Raw genomic sequence first — 20,713 nt, 5'->3', positions numbered from 1 at the left:
TATAAATATCGCGCCATGGACCAGCGCCGGCTAGTCAAGCTACTGCGAGACAGGAGTATCCGCTTGCGTCGCACGCGCACTGAAAGAGAGAGTGGAGTGAGTGATCTCAGGTTTCTGATCATGGCCACCGTGACTGAGGAGGTTGCTCCGGCCGTCGCCGTCGCCGAGGAGCCGGCGCCGGAGAAGGCGAAGGAGGTGGTGGAGACGCCGGAGAAGGTGGAGGAGGGGAAGAAGCCCGAGGAGGGCGAGGGGAAGAAGCCCGCCGAGAAGGAGAAGAAGGCGAGGAAGCCGCGGAGCAGGAAGCCCAAGTCCGCCGGGCCGCACCACCCGCCCTACTTCGAGGTGAGCAAATATTCCCTCGTCTTATCTTTTTGGTTCTCTTGACCATGCGGCGTGGATGGACTCTGATTCTGACGGTGGACTCTATTGCTGTGCCGTGAGTGGGTGATCAATCAGATGATCAAGGAGGCGATCCTGTCGCAGGACGGCGGCAAGGTCGGGGCGAGCCCGTACGCGATCGCCAAGCACATGGGGGAGAAGCACCGGGACGTGCTCCCGCCCAACTACCGCAAGGTGCTGGCCGTGCAGCTGCGCGGGTTCGCCGCCAAGGGCCGCCTCGTCAAGGTCAAGGCCTCCTTCAAGCTCGCCGCGGCCGAGGAGAAGAAGGCTCACGCGGCCGCGAAGACGAAGAGGGCTGCCTCGGCGCCGACCCTGGCCAAACGCAAGAGGCCCGCGGCCGCAGCCGCCGCGCCGGCCAAAAAGAAGACGGTGCCCGCCGCGGCTGCGCCCAGGGAGGCACGGAAGGCGCGCGCCAAGCGCACGAGGAAGGTGGCCCCGGCGCCCGCGCAGCCCAAGCCCAAGTCCGCCCGCGCCGCCGCCGCCGCTGGCAAGAAGGCCAACAAGGCCAGCGCCTGATAAGCAACCGACCAACCGTCCTTGTCCGCGCGCGCACGCCGCCGTGTATGTATTATACTTGTAGCTGGTAGTGGTAGTAGTAGGAAGTACTAGCAGCGTGGCACTCGTGCTGTCGTCGTCGTCTCCGCCGGCTCGATCGATCGGGCGCTCTGCTCCGCCGTGTGGAGTTGTCAATACCCGGACCGCAACTAGTGTCAGTGTGGTGTGATGGCAATAAAGCGCGCGCTTTTAGCTTCCGGTGATGATGATGCTTGGGTTCAAACTGTAATCAGTGGTTAGCGTGTACGATCGTGTTAGTTCGATCACTGGCGCTGGCTCGTCTTCGTCTCCCTCGGCCTTTGGGCGATGCTGTCGGTTGAGGATTCTGGATTCACCTCGTAACAGTTGATACGGTATGGTTGTTCGATCTTGTAGCTGCTTGAGAGGTATAAGAACAGAACAGTACCACCGCGATCCGGTTCAGTAGTGAGTGTGTTCATGGTGTACGGACGGGGCGAGTTCGAGAACCTTCTGGATTTCTTCGTTGCCAATGGATAAGCTTGAGCAGCAGCAGACCCGAGGAACATTGGTTGGGTGCTTCCGCCTGGGACAAAGGGGCCCGTTGCGCCGCCTGGGTGGGGCCGGGCTGCCACGCGGACCCGGTGAAAATACCTGAAGTCCTGAACAGCGGCCGGCCATTCCGTGCGGCCGGCCCTGACGTATGTAGACCCCTCCGCCCAGCAGCGCCCAACAGCAGCATGTTCGTTTTGCCGTGGCTTATTATAAATGATAGTAGATTTTTAGTCGGAACAGTATTTTTTTCTTACACTAACTAGCCAACAGTATTTGTTCACGAACCAGCAACGAAACGAATCAGTCAACCGAATAGGCTAATGAATGCCCTGCTGGCTTCTGGTGCAGCAAAATATGGTAGGAGAAGAGAGAAGAGATGCAACATTCAATTTATTTTTAAAATATTTAAATACAATGATTACGTCATACGGCTGAAGGCATTTGAAACATGTTTATGAAACACACTTCAAACGTACTTGAAAATCATTGCAACCATAAGTAGCATCTGAATAAAACACATACAACATATGTACGAAATATATACAACATTCATATAAATACAATTGCAACATACGTTCGAAAAACACAGATGAAACATATATGTGAAATATCTGAAACACTCGAAATACACGTCACCTATCTACTTTTGCAACATTCATATGAAACAAATGCAACATACCTCTCAAACATCTTAAACAATTGAAACATACAACTGCAACATAGGGAAAGAGAGGGAGCTCGGCGTGGGGAGTGCCATAGCCTCCGGATCTGCGGGCATTGTGGGCTCCCGGTGGAGGAGGAATCCGGTGTGGGGGATGGGCGCCGCCGGGGTGGGGGAACATAGGGGAGGGGGAGGCTGCGTCGTTCGATTTCGGTCGTTAGGGGTCGGCGGCAACAGCCAGCGGTGGCTGCTCCGGAGCCTTGCCATCGCCGATGGTGGCGATGAGGACCGCCGTGACGGTCAACGGCGACGGCCCGCGCGCTACCGTGGTACGACCACCGCTTCCACGTCGAGTGTCGGGTTGGGGGAAGGAGCCGCCGAGGTGGGGAGAGAAGGCCGCCAGGATAAGGAGGAGGACGTCGGGGTGGAAAAAGGAGCCAACGTCGGGGGCGGGAGGAAGGAGCCCCCGCTGGCCAGGAAGCAGCGATGGCCGCATCATTGGGTGTGGGCGCAGGATGCGAAAGGATAAGAATAGGGAGGAACACGAGCACTGCGAGAGTGAGTGGTCGGGGCGTCCGTCCATCCGGGAGTCTTAATCATACATTATCGTTTCTGAATTCTCTATGGGGAATCTTTTCTACGGATGAAACCAAATCGTCCTCTACATGCATTGATATATGATAAAAATGTATATCCGCGTTAGGGATGTCACGACCCGTCTAGAAAATTTCATATTTTTGTATATTTTATGAAATTGTACTGATTCTGATAAAATTCTTATAGATTTTTAAGAAATTCCTGAGTTCTAAACATGTCACACGTCTTGGAAATTCACCTCTGAGTGAACAATATCCTTGTCTATATAACATTGTTAGACACAAACAACAAAGGTAGCAGGGGCTTTTAGTTCAATGCCGATAAATTTCTCATGGAGGTGTCATTTGATTAGTCCTAAATTGACAGCTTGGAATGATATACTTCGTCGCATTGCTAATCTTAGGCTCGCTCAAAAACAAGATGTATTTCATTGGAATTTGGCTTTGATCCATCAAGACGACCTGAACTTAAATAAATTCATTTGGAAAACAAAGGCCCCAATGAAGATTAAGATTTCTATGTGGTACCTTCAAAGAGGAGTTATCTTAACAAAAGACAACTTAGCAAAACGTAATTGGCAAGGCAATGTGAAGTGTTGCTTTTGTCATAAGAACGAGACAATTAAGCACCTTTTCTTCAAATGTCGATTTACACGGGTAATTTGGGGTTGCATACAAGTTGTGTTGAATCTCTCCCAGCCTCGTAGTATTCCTCATCGTATTCCTCATCTCTTTAGGAGTTGGCTTTGAGGTTTTCAAAAGGATCTCAAACCTAGAATTATGTTGGATGCAATAGCTACTTGTTGGTCGATTTGGTTATGCAGAAATGATTTAGTTTTTGAGAAAAAACTTGTTTACTCTCCCTTGCAGATAGTTTTTCCGTAATCCATTGACTACGCACATGGGTTATCCTCCAAAAGCCCTTCGCACGGTTTTTGGTGTTGAGATGCAAGTGGCTACGGTGTTTTCCTCCTGGACACATGGGTGACGATCTAGTTTTAGAATTGATGGCCATTAGAGTGTCGGGCTTTCTTCTTTTTTTGGCTTTGTGTTTAGGCAGAAACCGGAAGTGAGTTTACTCTAACCATATCTTCTCGATGTAACGACCATAAATTAATAAAATCCTCCATTTATATATAAAAAAACTATCTGGCTATACCTAGAGTCAACAATATTACAACTTACAAAAGATATAAAGATATCATAAATTGGCAGTCTATATATGTATGGAAAAAGAAGTGTTTTCTCAACCATATATCGTTGGATGCGCCCTGAGGCGCCACGCGAGCCGCAGCCGTGCAGAAAATGACGTCGCGCTGTGGCCTGCGCACCGGTGAGACTGGCTGCGTTCCACATCTCCCTCCCCTCCCCTCCCTGTCTACCTCTGACCTGTGGGCCATCCCGTCCCCACACACTGACGCACCATTTCCTCCGACTCTACACGGACGGGACCGCAAGTCCCACACTGCACTCCCCCCGGCTGCTCCCGCAACCCCCACCGCCCACCAGCGACACACACACACACACACGGAGGGAACGAGAGAGAGGCAGAGGCAGCCGCAGCAGGCCAGCAGCTACCCCGGAGCCTCGCCTCAGACCCACGGCCGCTTCCCCCGCCGGCGCTCGCTCGCTCGCCGGCGGCGGAGCGCCGCGGCCGGTAGGCCGGCCGGTCGCCGGCGCCCGCCCGTCCTTCGGAAGCGTCTCTGCAAGGGAGGACAACGCTGCTGACAGTGTGCGTAACCGCCCCCTCTCCCCCCTCTCCAACCCATGACTGATTGATGATTGATTCGTTTACCAGCAGCGATTTCCCACCAATTTCCTCCGCGTCGCGCGGGGGAGGCCGCATTGGATTAGCCGCGGCTCGGCTCGGCTCCCGGGACTCGCTCCCACCGAAGCCCCCGTGGCGTTTGTGCCGATTGGGGTGATCTAGGGTTTAGCGCTTCATCTGATTCGTGTCTCTGGGGTTCCGCCCCGTTTCTGGTGCGGCCTCCTGGTCCGATTTGAGGAGGGAGAGGATGGGGCCAAGTTAGCTGCTCCTCGTATGTGATGTGATGCCTGTGGGTGTGACTGTGACTGTGTGAGTGAGGTGCATGTGGGGGGTTTTGCACGGTGAAGTGGCAGCAGGACAGTAGCAGCGCTGGTACCGTTGGAGTTGGTGGTAGGATGGGGATTTGGTGCTTGAGTAGTCCGAGCTAGCGCCACTGCAGCTCCCTATGCTACGCCGGTTTGTTGATCCCAAAGGTGTTGGTTAGTGTAGTGTTAGTATGAGCATTGACTGATTTGAGGTTTGACTGTCTGGTAGGGTTGTCGGTTCCCGCGTTGAGCCACCTGTCAAAGGTTCAACGCAGATGGAGATTGTGTGCCGCTGCTTTGTCTGGAGATATTATGGTGCTTTAGGGCTGTGACGTTCAGATTCATGGTCATGCCATTAATACTTCCGCAGACAGCCGCTGTTTGCAAGTTCATTGCTTGTAAACTTGGCGAATTCTCTCCTAATAATGATTATGGACAGGCAAAAGCTTTCGTTGCCCTTTCGGGGAAGAAAACAAGTTTACCGGTTTCGCTTTGTTGGCGTTTGTTTAGTTAGCCTGCATGCCATTAGTCTGAGTGTATGCTTGCCATACGTGGCCGGTGCATGCATGAATTGCATTTGGAATGTTACCGCAGTCCATAAAGCCGGTTGCTGTTGCGATAGGATTTGCAAAAAGCTTCAACGCCTTTCAGTTACTCTTGTTTACTCAGCTATGTAGCTATGTCGTGGACATGGTGTCCAATCTACTTAGCCACGGGAATTCCTGGTGACCATTTAGAACAAAAACCCTTGTAGACATTGCATGATGTTTTACTGTCGGGACTTGGGAGTACGCATTACATGCATTTATTCATGCCTCCTGTCACGAAGTGTATGCAACTGATGTTAGGTACTTGCATATTTGGCTGCTAAACTTTTATGACCATCCAGATTGAGGTCATGTTTCAGTTAATAGAGCTTTTAATGCAGTGCATATTAATTCCAAACATGTTTGGATAGTATTGTATGAGCATTGGCTGATTAGGCGATTGATTGTCTGGTAGGGTTATCAGGCCCCGCGTTGAACCATCTGTAAAAGGTTGAAAAGCGCATGGTGATTGTTTGCCATTGCTTCAGCTGGAGCGTTTTCTGTGCTTTAGACCTGTGAAAGATCAGGTTCAGACTCATGCCTATAATACTTCCTCAGACAGCCATTGTTCACAAGTTAATGGCTTTGTTAGCAGGTGTTTGGTTAACGTGCATGCCATTTGTCTGAGTGTACACTTGCCATACGTGGCTGGTGCATGCATGGATTGCGTTTGTCCTACTGTGTAAAACCAGTTGCTTTTGGGGTATGTTGTAAGAAGCTTCAATGTCTTTTAGGGGAAGACACTACATTTAATTCTCTTGTTTACTCAGCTTTGTTGAGGATATGGTGTGTGAGCCATTGGAATTCCTGGTGACCATTTGGAATAAGCCCTTGTAGATATTGCACACTATTTTGCTGTTGTGGGGAGTACATGTTACATGCATTTGTTCATGCCTCCTGTCACAAAGAGTATACGACTGATGTTAGGGACTAGTATATTTTGCTGCAATTTTTTTGCGACAATCCAGATTGAGCTCATGTTTCAGTTAATAGAGTTCTCGATCCGGAGTCAATCCGTAGCTCTCTTCTAATGTTTTGTAGTCATAACTCAATAATTAACATGATATAAATGTTTTCTCACTCACCCATCGAACTATATCATACCATACCCCTGGTGGTAGGTGGGCCTGGATCCATACACGTGTAGTTTCTTGTTTGTCCATATCCCAGTTTTGCTGTGGCCTTCTGTTCTCACAAATTTCCTTTTTTGAACTTGCTGCCATTGAGATAATGTGTTCTTTATTCCTTTGTGCATTTCATCTCTTCCCTGTTCCAGATTGGCAGATTGCTATGGAGCTATAAACTTGCAACAAGATAATCTAGTTAGGTTTTTGTTTGGCAAATTTTTTTGGTCGTTGATTTTGTTCCTTGCATTTTGCAGGTGATCCACTGATCCCATAGCTGCCCTATTTTCCGGCTGCAAGCAGATGCTATAATGGACAACCTTGGGCATAGAGAAAATGGCAGGCAAAGGCCTGACCAATATAAAGCGGTTCATACTCAGGTTTGTGTAATTCGTCATCTAGAATTCTTGTGCAGCATTTCATATTTACACTTGTTACTTCGACATATGAAAGACAGACTAAGCGTGACCTAGGACATCTATTCAACTGTTATCACCACCGGATGTTTTGGTGCATTGAACCTTGATTTTTAAGGATGTGTGTCCCAAACATTTCTATGAACATCCAAGAAGCTTAAATGCCTTTTCTGCGCCAAAAGCATATGATTCCAGCTTTATTTGATAGCTTAAAGTCTGATTATACTAAAGCGGAGAAAGTCAACTGTTATCAACCCTGTTCTGCTTGTCTAGTCTCAACTTGTTTCAGCTTATTCTCTCTCACAGAACACTATTGAATCAGCTGAAATAAGCCACAAACTGGATCAGCCGAACAAGTTGGAATCTACACTGTTCATTTTTTTTTAGAAAAGTCAAAGTATATATAAAAAAAGCTCTACAGAAATATATAACTGAACTGCTCATAGGCTACAATTTCTACATGGGGAAGGTTCTTATGATGGTGCATCTTTATTGCTTTCATTGCTCTTTCTGTACAGCTAGTTATAGGCTCATAGTTCTTATGAGTATGAGGTTGCATCTGGGCCAATGTATCCAATCAGTTCTGCCATTTCTGTGTTGATCATATCTGCTATATTGTTTGCAACTTACTGTTAATGTGTCAAAACGCATTTGCTGTTCCTCATTTTGGAATGAATTATTAGAGACGCAACCATGCAACTACCTGTACCTTAATATTGCTGGAGCCTGGAGGGAAGTCTGAACTTACAAACACACCTCTCATTCATTTTCTCTCAGTCATCTAGATTAGACTTGTCTAGTAGTAACTTCAGTGCCTTTGGCTTCTCTCGTTGGGAGTGCCTTTATCATGAGCCCTGTTTATTGTATCAACGAGTACTCAACCTCGATAGTGTAAATTTTGTATAATCTAAATTTTGAAGTTATTCTGTGACAAGCAATATTACTGTTTTTTGCTGTTATAAAATATTTGGTTTCTTGTGCTATATAACTTTATAGCAAGCAGTAGGGCTATATTTGCAGTGTGGAAATTTGTGTTAAATTTCAGCATAGATGACTATTGGTAACCTGCTAGCTATTTTTGTTTAATGCAAGCATATTTTTCCTGAAGACAATGGACTTATAATTTATTTTCTGTGTTTCAGTGGATGATGCCTCAAAGGCAGCTAAAAGACCATCATAGTATGAATCTCCTGGCACTGATGAATGAGAAGGACAGTGCCATCCGAGAAAGAGACCATGCTCTCGCTGAGAAGAAAGTTGCTATAGCTGAGCGAGATATGGCATTCGCTCAGCGGGATGCTGCGATGGATGAGCGGAATGCTGCAATTGTGGAGAGGGACAATGCCCTTGCTGCACTTGAACTCGCCCGTACAAATGGGTTTAATATGAATAATGGGAATGGATTTCACCAAGGACCTCCTCTCAATGGAACAAAGAACATCCACCACCATGACCAGCTATCTCATGTCCAAACATCCCCACTGCAGCTGGCCGATTCTCCATATCACCATGTCAGGGAGATACACATATCAGAAGCATACCCTATCGCAACAGCTCCTGGAAGCATCGGGAAGGCTAAGAAGCCAAGGAAGAGTAATTCTCAAGCTTCTCCATTGAAGAGGCCATCAGGTGTACTCCGCAAAACCAAGAAAGCAACCGGTGATTGGAAGAATGGGGGGATGACTGGTGTAGCAGGAGATTCAGCCCGTGCTTCTGTGATGAAGAATGAGTGGAAGGACCAAGACCTTGGCCTGAACCTGGTCGTGTTCGACGAGTCAACCATGCCCGCGCCCGCCTGCTCATGCACAGGGGAGCTCCATCAGTGCTACAAATGGGGCAATGGTGGGTGGCAGTCATCTTGCTGCACCACAAACATGTCCATGTACCCGCTCCCAGTGATGCCCAACAGGCGCCACGCTCGCATGGGGGGAAGGAAGATGAGCGGCGGTGTGTTTACAAAGCTGCTCAGCCGACTGGCAGCAGAAGGCCATGATCTCTCGGTTCCGGTGGACCTCAAGGACCACTGGGCCAAGCATGGCACAAACAGGTACATCACCATCCGGTAGCCCCCGGCGGCCACCGCAGCTGTATTCAAGCTGGAAGGGGGAGATCACCCAAACGTCGCTTCTCCTGCATCCCCTAAAGCCTCACTTGTTCCATGTTCTGTAGTGTCATTGGTTTGTGGTGGATGGAGGTAGAGTTTTGCGTTCAGGAAATCACAGCACTGTAGGTTTTTCCCTCTTTTTGCTGGACTGGTAAACTGTGCTCGCGAAGCTGGAATGCTGCAGTCCGCGAGAATTGAAGTGTAATTGTAGCTCTCAAGAATTCGTCGTGGGATAGCTGTACATTTTGACATCTGGAATCGAGTGGTGGTAGTGGAAGGTTACTATATATAGTTAGCTTCAGGATAGTGGCCGTCGTTAATCTGAAGCTGTCGTTCCAGACAGGCACATTTTTTTGATGCCTCTGCTGAATTATTTGCAGAACGGTAGTCTTAGGATACAACCTATGCAAGCGGTATCCAGAACCAGAACTCCAGGAGTGAGAACAATCAAGACCAGCGCAAAGTGCTGAACACCGGCACGTTTGCAATCACATATTGGCATTCAGGTAGGTCAGATCAATGCTCAGAAGCCAGAGCTCAGAAGCAAAACCAAGGCACTATCCGTCCCCAAAGAAATGTTATTCTCGTTTCTTTAAAAGCCAGACAATTTGAAATTTAATCAAATCTAGAAAAATATTATATTGTCGGATTAATTATGAAATATATTTTTATAATAAACATAATTAGAGACATAAATGTTAATACTATTTTCTATATACTTGATCCAAACTAAACAAAATTTGATTTATTTCAAATTAAGAATTACATTTCTTTTTAGATGGAGGGAGCACTAGGATTAACTCCGTTTAGACTCTTTTTTTGGCAAGGCTGGGCCTCAACTTGTTCGGCTTCTTTTTTTCCAGTCGGAACAGTGTTTTTCTCTCACAACAATTTAGCCGAAACAGTGTTTTTCAGCCAGTTTCAGACCCACGAACGGGGCCTTTGGCTTCTAATGCAAAAGCCCCGCCAAACATGCTAGCTCGTAAAACGCCTCTGCAAGAGAAGTTGTAGAGGGAAGAAGCTATTTTTTATATTAGAAGGGTGAAGCCACTTAAATGTTGCTTCTCTGGCTAATTAGGTGAAGCCGTTTGAAAAAAAAAAACTTGACGGCACTTTTGGTTAGAAGGTAATTGAAAGAAGGGAATGAAAGTTTGGAGGTAAAAGTTTAGAAATCTTATGTTTGTTTTGTGGGAGTTTAGGTCGGAAGAGCAATGTGAGTTTAGAGGCCAACTCCCACTAATCAATTCTACTGGGGAGGGATGTAACGAAGATAGATATATCCATCATGACTCGTATAAGTTTCTATCTACACCAGACAGGATATAAATTCTTTCCAATAACTCCCTCTCTTATTTCCCTCCACAAACCAAACAAAGGACTGGGACAAGTCAAATTTCTACCTTTAACTCCCTCCATCAACATGGTTACATGTCACAGCATCAGTCAGTACCAGCTACAGATTGATGTTTCAAAATCGAAGTGTCCTCGCGAAATTCCTCATCCGGATTTCACAAGGCAGTTACATGCCGTTGCGGCATTTGCAGCGGAAAGCAATGTTGATGACAACCAACCAGTTCAGGCAGGTCTAACCATGAACAGATACTGGTGGATGAGCCAGTCAGCCAGCCCAGGAGCAAGTGTGGGGCAAAGCAAGGCAGTAGTAATTCAGTTCAGAGGGCGAGCGGGTTGGCGTGGATGGTGACGCGGTTGAGCCTGATCTCGGCGAGCGGCCTGTCCCCGGGGCCGGTCTGCGCCTTCTCCATGAGGTCGAGCACCTCGAACCCGTGGATGACCTTGGCGAAGACGGTGTAGTGGCCGTTGAGGTGCGGCTGCTTGGCGTAGGCGATGAAGAACTGGCTGCCGTTGGTGTTGGGCCCGCTGTTGGCCATCGACATGAACCCCCTCGCGTTGTGCTGCCCACCAAACCATTTTCAGTTTTCAGTATTCAGTAAGCGAGGGCGAGGGCGAGTTCGTCGTCAGAGGATAAAATCAATCGAGAAACCAAGCAAGCAATCGAGAAACCAGCCAAACCACTAACCTTGAGGGACTCCCTGAACTCGTCGGCGAACTTGGTACCCCAGATGGAGGTGCCGCCCTTGCCGGTGCCGGTGGGGTCGCCGCCCTGGATCATGAAGCCCTTGATGTTGCGGTGGAAGACGGTGCCGTCGTAGTAGCCGCTGGCGCAGAGGGCCAGGAAGTTCTCCGCCGTGCGGGGCACCTGGTCGCAGAACACCTCGCACTTGATGTCGCCCAGGTTCGTGTGCAGCGTCACCGACTGCCACAGCCACAGCCATCCGTCCGTCGAATCAGGGAGTCAGAACGGAATAGGATAGCATACAGATCGAGCTGAAGAGCGAGGGGACGGGAGAGAAGGCTCACCATGGCGCCGCGCGGAGCGTGGGAGGAGGCGCGGAGAAGGCCGGTGAGGGGGAGGCGGCGAGCCGGCGAGGCAGGGCGACGGGTGAAATTGTGGTTTGTGCTGTGCTCGGGCCGGAGAAGGCGACGAATCTGGTGGAGTCTGGAAGAAGGCGACGTGGGCCGTGTTGGGCTCATGGGTTGTTGGGTCACACTATGTATGGGCCGGCTGGAATTCCTTTGCTTCCCAGAATCCCAGTCCAGCCGCCTCGAGGTCAAAGCGTCAAACGCTGGCTGTTCAAGAAGGGGGCTCCCACGGGCGCTCCAGTCGCAGAAGCTCCCGGGCCAGCGTTGCGCAGCGCCGCAGCGGGATGGCGGGCAAGCAGGAGGTGCATGTTCTTCGTGGTTTATTCCTCCGCACTGACCTATGGCTATACTAGAGAGAGCGGAGCACGGAGTGGCTGTATTGTTGCTCTGTAAATGAGGCACCATAGCTCATGGTCGCAACGTGTTCGACAAAATGCTCACTACCTGTTTCCAAGTGGCATGACATGAGCCAGAGGCAGCCATGGGCCTCGAACGAAAGGTATATGAAGTGTAGCATATTTGCAGGCAAACGATAGGCACCAGACATCATTGCATCAACAACAACATTAACATGATTTTTGCGTGGCAAACGGCATTGCCAGGCACGTGCTTCTGGCTTGCAGTTGTGAAGGAGCCGGGCGAGCGAAGGCAGGCTTGTTCCTCAAGGCAACATCATCGTATGAGGATGTTCCCACAGTTGCCAGGCGCAGAGCAGCAGGTAGCTGTGGAAAGTGGAATTGTAGTTCGGGCACCCATGGCTGCCGCGGCACCTTCAATTGCCGCCCCACTGTTACATCAGCCGTGCTTGGTGCTCCCATTGGCCGTCCACTGTGTGGAAAAAGGGCATCAAGAATCAGGTAGGCAGGGCACAGAGCCAACATTTCTTTGGCCTCTTAGGAAAGCAAAGAATTTGTACTTTCCTTCAGCATGCACCTTCCAGATTGAGTGCCCATCAAATCTGCTGAATGACCCCTTGCACCACTGTACTATGTTGTAAGCAGACTTGCCCCATTCTCCATCCATCTTATTCTCTAGCATGGACTAACTAGTTTGGAGAAGCCATAGACAGGGCACGAGTCATGGGGATCAAGAACTCCACTACAACTCTTGTCCAGAGCTGGGGCAGCACTCAAGGCCGTCTGGTGCGCGTGGAAGTTCTCATCCTCTTCAGCACCTTCATTTGGATCCTTGTCAAGTTGTTTGGCTTAGAGAGGCGGCGGTATAGCCATGCCTTCTTCCGCTTCTTCGTGTGGGCAGTGTACACTCTCTTCACCGTGCTGGGCCCTTTCACCATCGGATTGTTGCAGGATGGTCCCTTCCGCGACCAGACATTCGTCCTTTGGGCGACCATCCTCCTCATCCAAGTGAGTGCTGACTCCCTCTCAGTCTACAGCATCCATGACATTGAGCAGAGGAAGAGGGTGCTTGTGCAGCACGTAGTACAGATCATTCTCGTCTATGGCTGATTCTGAACTGCAAAGGTCGAAACAAAAGCTACGCTGCAACCATCTGGATAATCTGGATTCAGAGCATCATTCTGGCATACATGAATGCTGGGACTCTGAGCAACGCAAGCAAGAAAGGAGGTTTGCTGAAGCAGTCTAAAGTGGTTGCTGGCTACATGATGATTGAGCATGAGCAAATAGCTCAGGACGACGTCACTCCGATTCCTAAAACCATGCAGGGGTATAGGTACATATTCCACGGCGAAGAAGAAGTAGCTTCCCTGCTTCCCACAGCACCTGAATATAGAGTTGTATTAGATGATATGGCCAGAAAATGCACCACCATTGATTCCGTGTGGCGATGGATCGAGAGCCAGAGTGGTTATACCATGGAAGCTATGGACATATTGAAGGACTTAGCCCTTTCTTTCACATTGTTTAAATTGTTGAAGCGAAGATTGTGTTGATACCGTATTGGTGAAGCTGGCCTCACCAAGACATTAGATTTCGTGCTTCACGGGCTCATCTCTGAAGAAGGTAACTATGGTCGTGCTTTTGGAGTTGTAGAGATGGAGTTGGCATTCCTATATGATTTCCTCTATACAAGGTTCAGTATCAAGATTCCTTATTATAAGGTCTGGACAGTCATTTTTTTCCTAATAAATGTTACTGTTTGGAATTGTATCGCTGGAGCATTTAGCAGGCACTATCATCGTAGTAATTTGGAACAGAGAATTCATAAAACCGATGTTACTCACTGGGTAACCATTGTGCTACTGTTGTCCTTATACGGCTCTGACAGTAGGTGGATCATTCTGGACGAACTCCACAGTAAAACTAGGACTAGGGCATCTGGTATTTATATTGTAAAACATGCCACAGAAAGGTCCTGGCAGAGAGCGCTTGGACAGTACTCACTGTTACTCAACTTTGACTACCACCCGTGGAATTTGCTACCTCTGCTGTCATTGGGTTTGGTCGACGCAACAAGAGGAGGACAGAAAGCTGGGGAAAAGATCAGGTTGAGAAAATCAGTCATCGTACGCGTGCTTTCTGGGTTCAAAGAGAGCAACGGACAGTTACAAGATGGGCAGTCGGCTCTAGCCAGAAATCAGCTGGGAAGCCAGTTCTCATGGGCCTGCACCCTGCCTACACACATCCACAAAATTCTCGTATGGCACATCGGCACAATCATTGCAGGATCCCCTCACCGATCATGACCACCATGTCGCCAAGACCCTATCGGACTACTGCGCCTATCTGGTAGCTTTTGTTCCGGACATGCTGCCTGGCCATGGCTATGACACCCAACGCATCTTCGACGCCATGGTCATGGAAGCTCGGGGAAGCCTCACTGGTTGTGATTCTTTGAGCAGCAGGTGCAAGAAGCTGACAATGATGGTTCTACCAAACAACAGCAGCTGCAACATCCTGGAGCTGGGGGCCAGGCTTGGTAGAGAGCTCAGAGGCGTGGTTCCAGAGGCGTGGAGATGGAAGGTGCTGGCTGACTTCTGGGCCGACTTCATACTCTTCCTCGCGCCGTCAAGCAATGCTGACATCCACACCGAGAAGCTCGCCGCCGGCGGGGAGTTCATGACCCACCTCTGGGCATTGCTCACACATGCCGGCATTCTGGAGCGCCCCTCTAATGCCGACAGCGTGGGAGGTAATCATGGTACCCCTGCACATGATTCTCCTGTTTGAGTAATCAGAGCATTCTGGTCTGAAGGATATTGCTTCGGCCTCTGCTGGAGTAACTGATCTATTATGAATGTTTGTTCGTCAGATTTGAAGTTCATTTGGGTACAGGGTGAATCTTGTTTTCACATGCCCTAGTGTAACATAGCAGTGTGCCTTTTTCTTCTGCTTTTTTTCTTTTCTTTTCTTTCTTTCTTTCTTTTGTTGCGGAAAGCAGGGTGCTATTTGTGTAAGAAAATAAAGCAATTGTTGTTGTCTGATGTACTTTTATATGTGGCTCCTCAGCCGAAGATGGATTCCCCAATTCGTTGTCATGAATTGTTGTTACTGATAATTGCCTGGACAAGGGTTTGTGGTGGTTTACAGCAGTTGCACAAAGACCTTGTTTTACTACAACTGTTGCACAAATACCTGATTACAGAGTTTTGGTTGACGTCTGGAGGCCTGAGGATGCAGTCCTCATTGCCAAGAGTTGAATGTATGTCAGCACATCTGCTAGTAGTAGGTTAAGAATCAGGTATTTTGCCTAGACAACTATCTGTATGTTCTGAGCAGTGCTGCTCTTTTAAATCAAGCTGCTGGCGAAGGATTTGGGGACTACCACAATTAGATCATGGTATGCATCCGGGGCTCCCTTGAACTCTTCAAAAAAGACCTGTCTATACAAAACTTGGGTGGTCTTGATCACCCGAATGATTTGGAGGGCCAAATCACTCAGATTTCTTAATGCCACAGATTCTTGTGATACAGTAATTGTTACAAGACAAGTAGATTTTAAACAAATATACAATAAATTAAAAAGAAAATTTTAAACAAAAATATAACAGATTTACTATATAGAAACTACACCAAAATACATTGTAAATTTAATATAAGTACAGTGTAGATCTAGTATAAATTCATAATAACTACAATTTGCATGTCTATATAGATCTCGGATGATTTAGAGGATCAAATCACTTATGGGGCGTTTAGATCCCTTCATTTTGGAGGAAATTGGAATCTACTTAATTCATTAGGCTATTTAGTTTGGAAATTGAGATTCCACAACTTTTCAAAGTTTACATATAAGCCTATCTCAAATTTATAGAGTGAGAGATGAAAATAGATTCTATAGATCACTATGTTATGTTTCTACTTTACAACTTATAGCACGTTCTTTAACTCCCCTCCCTATAGCAGAAATGCAACATATAAGCACCTCTCTTGCATGGTTAACAATAGTATACAAATATATTTCATATACAACCATCTTAGCTTAATTAATATATGCCTAAATTATAATATATTAAAATGAATTCAATTTCAAGAATCCAAATGGAGCCTTAGATTTCTTAATGACACAAATTCATGTGATACAACCGAATATCCGAGTTAGGAAAGAAGGCCACGAGCAGTCTTTGGATTGGACAGAAATTTTCGAGCGAGGGAAATGCTTAAATCACAAAAATGAGCTTTAGCTTTCCTGTAAGAAAATGTCTGTCGATAAATAGTCAATACACATCAAATTTCAAGGTCGAATATCTGTCAGAAAACATATGCTAAGGATGACATTATGAGAGTCCAACAAAGAGGGATGAGTCTTCTCTGCAGGACTGTGGAGGATCTGCTTGAAATCTTCGTGTTAGAGGGGGGGCTAAGCTACCAAACGGGAGCTAAAGCTTCTACGGTACCTAGTTATGCTTCACAGTAGGCCCTGTACGTACGCTATAATTTTTCATTTTGTTTTGTTAATGTCTCATTTCATCATTTCAGAAAGACATTTATTTTGTTTCCTCCCCAGTCACTAAGCACAAAATCATTTTGACAAAATGACATTAGGATGGCAGGGGCGTTTTTTGTCAACCTGCAAGCAAACTACAGGGAAATGATGCAAAACAAGATGACTACATGTTCACTCCACAACCACAGTAGATGTCTCCCCCACAGAAATTCTTCTCACTTCTCCGACCCTCCAATGACAGACTTCTTGTGTTCAGATGACCCCCCCCCCCCAAAAAAAAAAAAAAAAAAAACTTTCAGTGACAACGGATGAACAGCGTCCAAAACCCTGGCACATGCAGGAACCATTGCTTTACAAAACCTGAACACTAGCTTATGTAACCAAAGAACAAAAAATAATAATAAAAAGGAAAAGGAGAACATGGTCGGATCTGGATGAAAAGATCAGCTCAGCACATCAGCCTCATCACCAGATGGGCAATTCGTCTTCTGAATCACCAACAGTGCTATAAAGGAAGCAAGTGAGACCAACAAGATATAACCATCCAGAGTGCTGCGGCATCATGGCTCATAAGAAACAGCAGACAGCTGACCAGCATGAACAACTTTCCCAAATCTAATTCATCCTTCCACCAGCCCAGGGGCTTCCAGCAATTGTTGGTTGTTGCGCAGCTGCAGCAAGAAGCCGCTGAATATCTATGATCTAAAATAAATGGATTATCCAACTTTTTCCTGAGTGCACCTGCAATCCACTGTGCAGCACCTGGCGAGATATGGTTATTTCAATACCGCAGGGGTTCGGGAAAACTACTCGAGTGTTTCAACGGTTTGATCTGTGGCTCTCTGTGACCCTCCTCAGCCTTTCCACCAATACAGGAATGTCCTCCTCACTCAATGCTGTGAAGCAACACCTGAACCATCCAGGCTCAATGCAATGGCAAGAAGAACCTGGGGTGGCATTGACCTTTGCCTCCTCCAACAGCCTGTCCCAGAGCTTGCGCTCTCCTTTCTCACTGTAAGATCGGATGTACCTGCTCATGTCTGCCCAGCAATAGAATCCGCCGCTGCTCTTCAAGCATTCGATCCCAACTTGTTTCAAAGCATCGGCAAACACAAGGTACATTTTCCGGAGCCTCTCTCTGTTAACCTTTATGTATTCTGAAATGAACTTTTCATCTGAAAGCATGGAAACAAGCAAACGTTGTGTTGGACTTGAGACAGATGAAAATCGAGCAATCTTAGCAGCAGCTGACACAATGTGTTCATTGTAGGAATATATCACTCCAACTCGAAACCCAGCAAGAGAAAGGTCTTTTGAGAGCCCATATATGATATGAACCCTACCTTTATCAAAGTCCTCTAGTTCATCCACAACGTCTGCCACGCTGACAAACTTGTCACTTCCATATGTTGAACCAGCAAATATTTCATCAGAAATTAAGTGTATGTTCTTCTCTGCAGCAAACACTAGAAGGTCATGCAGTGTTTCCCTTGGCACAATGCCTCCTGTTGGGTTGGAAGGGTTAGATATGAGAACCCCACGAACTCTTACTCCTCGCTTTTTTGCCTGTTTGTAAGCTATTTCAAGAGCAGTGATACTGATGTTAAAGTTATCAGTGCTACGACAAGGAACAGGTATCAACTCAACGCCAGTTCGCCATTTTATGTCCCTATCCCAACTGCAGAAACAAAATGATGAAGTCAGTTCGTCACTTTAAAATCAAAATTCATGCATAAAATGTATCAACAGAGCAAGAGAGACAAAATTACCCCGGGTAGTAAGGTGATGGCACAAGAAATACATTTCCTGGATCAGCAATACAGAAACTCAGTATTTCCACTGCAGGAGTTGCCCCAGATGTAATCACCATTTGAGATGGATCAAAGGATACTGATCCATGCATGATTTGCCTCATGAATCCAGCAAGAGCCTGAAAGAGAAACTGAGTTCATATTTGGAAATTACCACACCATAAGAAAATACAAATTGGCATTCATGAAAGTTGAGCACTAAACTGCACATGTACTGGTTCCAGTTTTCCATGAAGCGTTCACAGAACAGGTCAATTAGTTCCCTGAAGGATCCAACTGGAATTTTCACTAGATAACAATGATAAAAAAATGGAAAATAAGCTAAAAGGGAAATATAAATGGTTCCAAATACAGTAAGCGGAATCATATTGACCAGCTTCAGTTGGGAAGTAGGTGTTTTAGCAGCATAGCACTCAACATTAGACAATTTCATATGAAGCAGAATTATACAACGTAAAATCTCATGTCAAATTTAAAAATATTAACAGCAGTGGAAGCCACAGAACATGTAACTAGGACGTTTCAAATATTCGCAGCTATAGGAACTAGCTCATCAAAACGAAAAGGTCTACTAAAGGAGATTCAAGATTTGACAACTGGTGCAATTCCAGCCATCGTGGATCCATATGCCTAGAATGGTGACCCTTTGTCGTGTCTGCTTCAGATAACACATATATGGCTAGAAAAAATCAGGAGGACGAAGAAACAAACAAAATTACACGATATTATGAGAGTTGAGTAAAATAATACCCCACCTCGGGTTTAGATGCTGACTTCAGTTGTTTGATTTTTCAGTAATTCAATTATTAACCGATACTATTATCTGATGGAAATATCTGTGCCTAGGATAATCTGCTAAATGAACACTGTAGCCTAAAAAGTGCCAATCTGCTAAATGAACACTGTAAGCTTGCAAAAGAGGAAAGAAACAATCCATCATGCTACTCCACAGGATGAATGAAGTAGTATGGCGTCGTAAGTTGCCAAGAAGATCGGCAGTTTTTTTTCATGGTCGATGGAACCGAGGCGCCGGCAGCACAGCACAGCAATATTTTACCTCACAACACACATGGAACGCTTGTATGTTGCAGATATAATAAAATCACAGAATAGGGGATGGTTGCTTTATGGACGGAGGAACACACACAAAAAAAAGAGGAAAGGTGAATCAGAGCAGAATCTGTTAGCCTACCATCTTCAAGGCAAGTATCCCGTCATGGGGCTGGTAGGTTGCGAGCCCCCTGATGGTGAGGTCCCTGACCTCCTCCCCGGCTCCCGCGAGGCCGTCCAGCATCGCCGCCCCCGCGTGCTCCTCCATCCACCGTCCCACCAAATCCAGCGATAGCTGCACGCGCGCGCGCGCACGGGGTCAGGTCATCCATGCATCCATCAGTACCTCTGTACAGATTCTCCGAAGGAAGGAAGGAGGGAGAAAAAACAAATGGAAGCGGATAATAACAAATATCATGAGGGACCCGTACGTGGTTTTCGGCGAGGCCGAGGTTGATGACGCCGCCGGGGTTGGACGCGGGGTGGTACGGGTCATCGGCGCACCGGCGGAGGCCGGCGTAGTAGAGGGAGTCCTCGTCGCCGGCCCGCACGACGGTGCCGCGCGCGGAGAGCGACGGCGTGAGGAGGCCCCGCGAGTGGCAGCGGTGGATCGGGGGGGCGCTGGAGGCCGGCGCGGGGGCGGGGCGGTTGCGTTTGATGTAGAGCTGGAAGAAGTAGAAGAGCGCGCAGGGGATGAGGGAGCCAAGCACCAGGCCGCCCCGGCCCTGCACCACCCCCTGCAGCGGCACGACGATGCGCATCCCACCGTCGGCGCGCGGCCGCCGGTCGCGTGACGGCGACGTCGGCGGCGGCTTCCTCCTCGTCGTCGTCGCGCGTGATGTCGCGGGGCCGTCGTCTCTCATGGGCGCGGCGTCGTCGTGGTGAGGGGAGCGCGGCGGCGCCGGGGCGGCAGCATAGGCGGGCGGTGCGGTGGGATGGAGGCGGGATTGGGGTTGGCGCGGGCAAGCGGGGGATTTGGGGGCCAACTGGCGCGGGGCTGGGTGGTGGTAGTGGCCAAGGACGGAGGCAACGGGGAGGAGTGGGGGGACACGCCGGGTTTGGCGTCTTGCTTGCCGCTACTGGCGACCCGGCGGCCCGCGGACGTGTGGCAGTGGTGGGGTGAAATGGGAAGGGAGCCAGTCCCGTCTCCCGTGATCCCGTCCCGTTGATTTGGGCGAAGCGCGAAACGGAAGGAAGCAGCGGCCAGCGGCTCAGAGAGTGGATTTTTCGCGTCCCCTTGTGGCCGCAAGGGGCTATCCTGGCCATGGAACGAGACCTGGCATCAAGATTCACGCTAGGCAAAAGAAACGAGAAATAAGTCATGCCGCTCCGCCGCATTGTGGTAGGGTCTCGTCGTAACTCCGCGATCGCACTCAACAGTGTGCCACCGACCGCACTCAACAGTGTGCCACCGCCGCACAATGCCGCGGCGGCTGCAGAGCTTCGGCGAGGCCTTACCGTGCCTGCAGTGACCACTTTCTTCCCCTACCCGCGCCACCATGGGCGCCCTCACCCT

General features: G+C 48.2%; 4 protein-coding genes and 1 pseudogene across 5 annotated transcripts; 3 read left to right on the top strand and 2 right to left on the bottom strand.

Annotated features, from left to right (window-relative positions):
- LOC136520577 (histone H1-like) lies at positions 1-1,157 on the top strand. The gene is made up of 2 exons (XM_066514130.1): positions 1-342; positions 457-1,157. Exons 1-2 carry the CDS (start codon positions 16-18, stop codon positions 913-915), a joined length of 786 nt encoding a protein of 261 aa, XP_066370227.1. The 5' UTR covers positions 1-15; the 3' UTR covers positions 916-1,157.
- Positions 1,158-4,200: 3,043 nt separating this feature from the next.
- On the top strand, positions 4,201-9,329 carry LOC136520933 (barley B recombinant-like protein D). The gene is made up of 3 exons (XM_066514622.1): positions 4,201-4,456; positions 6,766-6,888; positions 8,067-9,329. Exons 2-3 carry the CDS (start codon positions 6,820-6,822, stop codon positions 8,988-8,990), a joined length of 993 nt encoding a protein of 330 aa, XP_066370719.1. The 5' UTR covers positions 4,201-4,456; positions 6,766-6,819; the 3' UTR covers positions 8,991-9,329.
- Positions 9,330-10,407: 1,078 nt separating this feature from the next.
- Positions 10,408-11,875, bottom strand: LOC136519685 (peptidyl-prolyl cis-trans isomerase CYP18-1-like). Its single transcript, XM_066513063.1, has 3 exons — positions 11,408-11,875; positions 11,067-11,303; positions 10,408-10,941 (listed from the first exon to the last, which is right to left on the bottom strand). Exons 1-3 carry the CDS (start codon positions 11,873-11,875, stop codon positions 10,699-10,701), a joined length of 948 nt encoding a protein of 315 aa, XP_066369160.1. The 3' UTR covers positions 10,408-10,698.
- A 674-nt stretch (positions 11,876-12,549) lies between these two features.
- Positions 12,550-14,619, top strand: LOC136519683 (uncharacterized; annotated as a pseudogene).
- A 2,020-nt stretch (positions 14,620-16,639) lies between these two features.
- LOC136519684 (1-aminocyclopropane-1-carboxylate synthase 6-like) lies at positions 16,640-20,344 on the bottom strand. Of its 2 annotated transcripts, none has more exons than XM_066513061.1 (4): positions 19,629-20,344; positions 19,340-19,492; positions 18,106-18,278; positions 16,640-18,014 (listed from the first exon to the last, which is right to left on the bottom strand). In XM_066513061.1, exons 1-4 carry the CDS (start codon positions 20,058-20,060, stop codon positions 17,156-17,158), a joined length of 1,617 nt encoding a protein of 538 aa, XP_066369158.1. In that variant the 5' UTR covers positions 20,061-20,344; the 3' UTR covers positions 16,640-17,155. The 2 variants fall into 2 exon arrangements, with proteins under 2 accessions (XP_066369158.1, XP_066369159.1); XM_066513062.1 differs by having other exon boundaries at positions 16,642-18,014; positions 18,106-18,266; positions 19,629-20,343.
- Positions 20,345-20,713: the final 369 nt, after the last annotated feature.

This window comes from Miscanthus floridulus, chromosome 18 (assembly GCF_019320115.1).
Source record: "Miscanthus floridulus cultivar M001 chromosome 18, ASM1932011v1, whole genome shotgun sequence".
In the NCBI taxonomy this organism is placed as follows: Eukaryota; Viridiplantae; Streptophyta; class Magnoliopsida; order Poales; family Poaceae; genus Miscanthus; species Miscanthus floridulus.
Note: the sequence above shows the minus strand (reverse complement) of the source record. Positions and strands in the feature narration are given on the sequence as shown.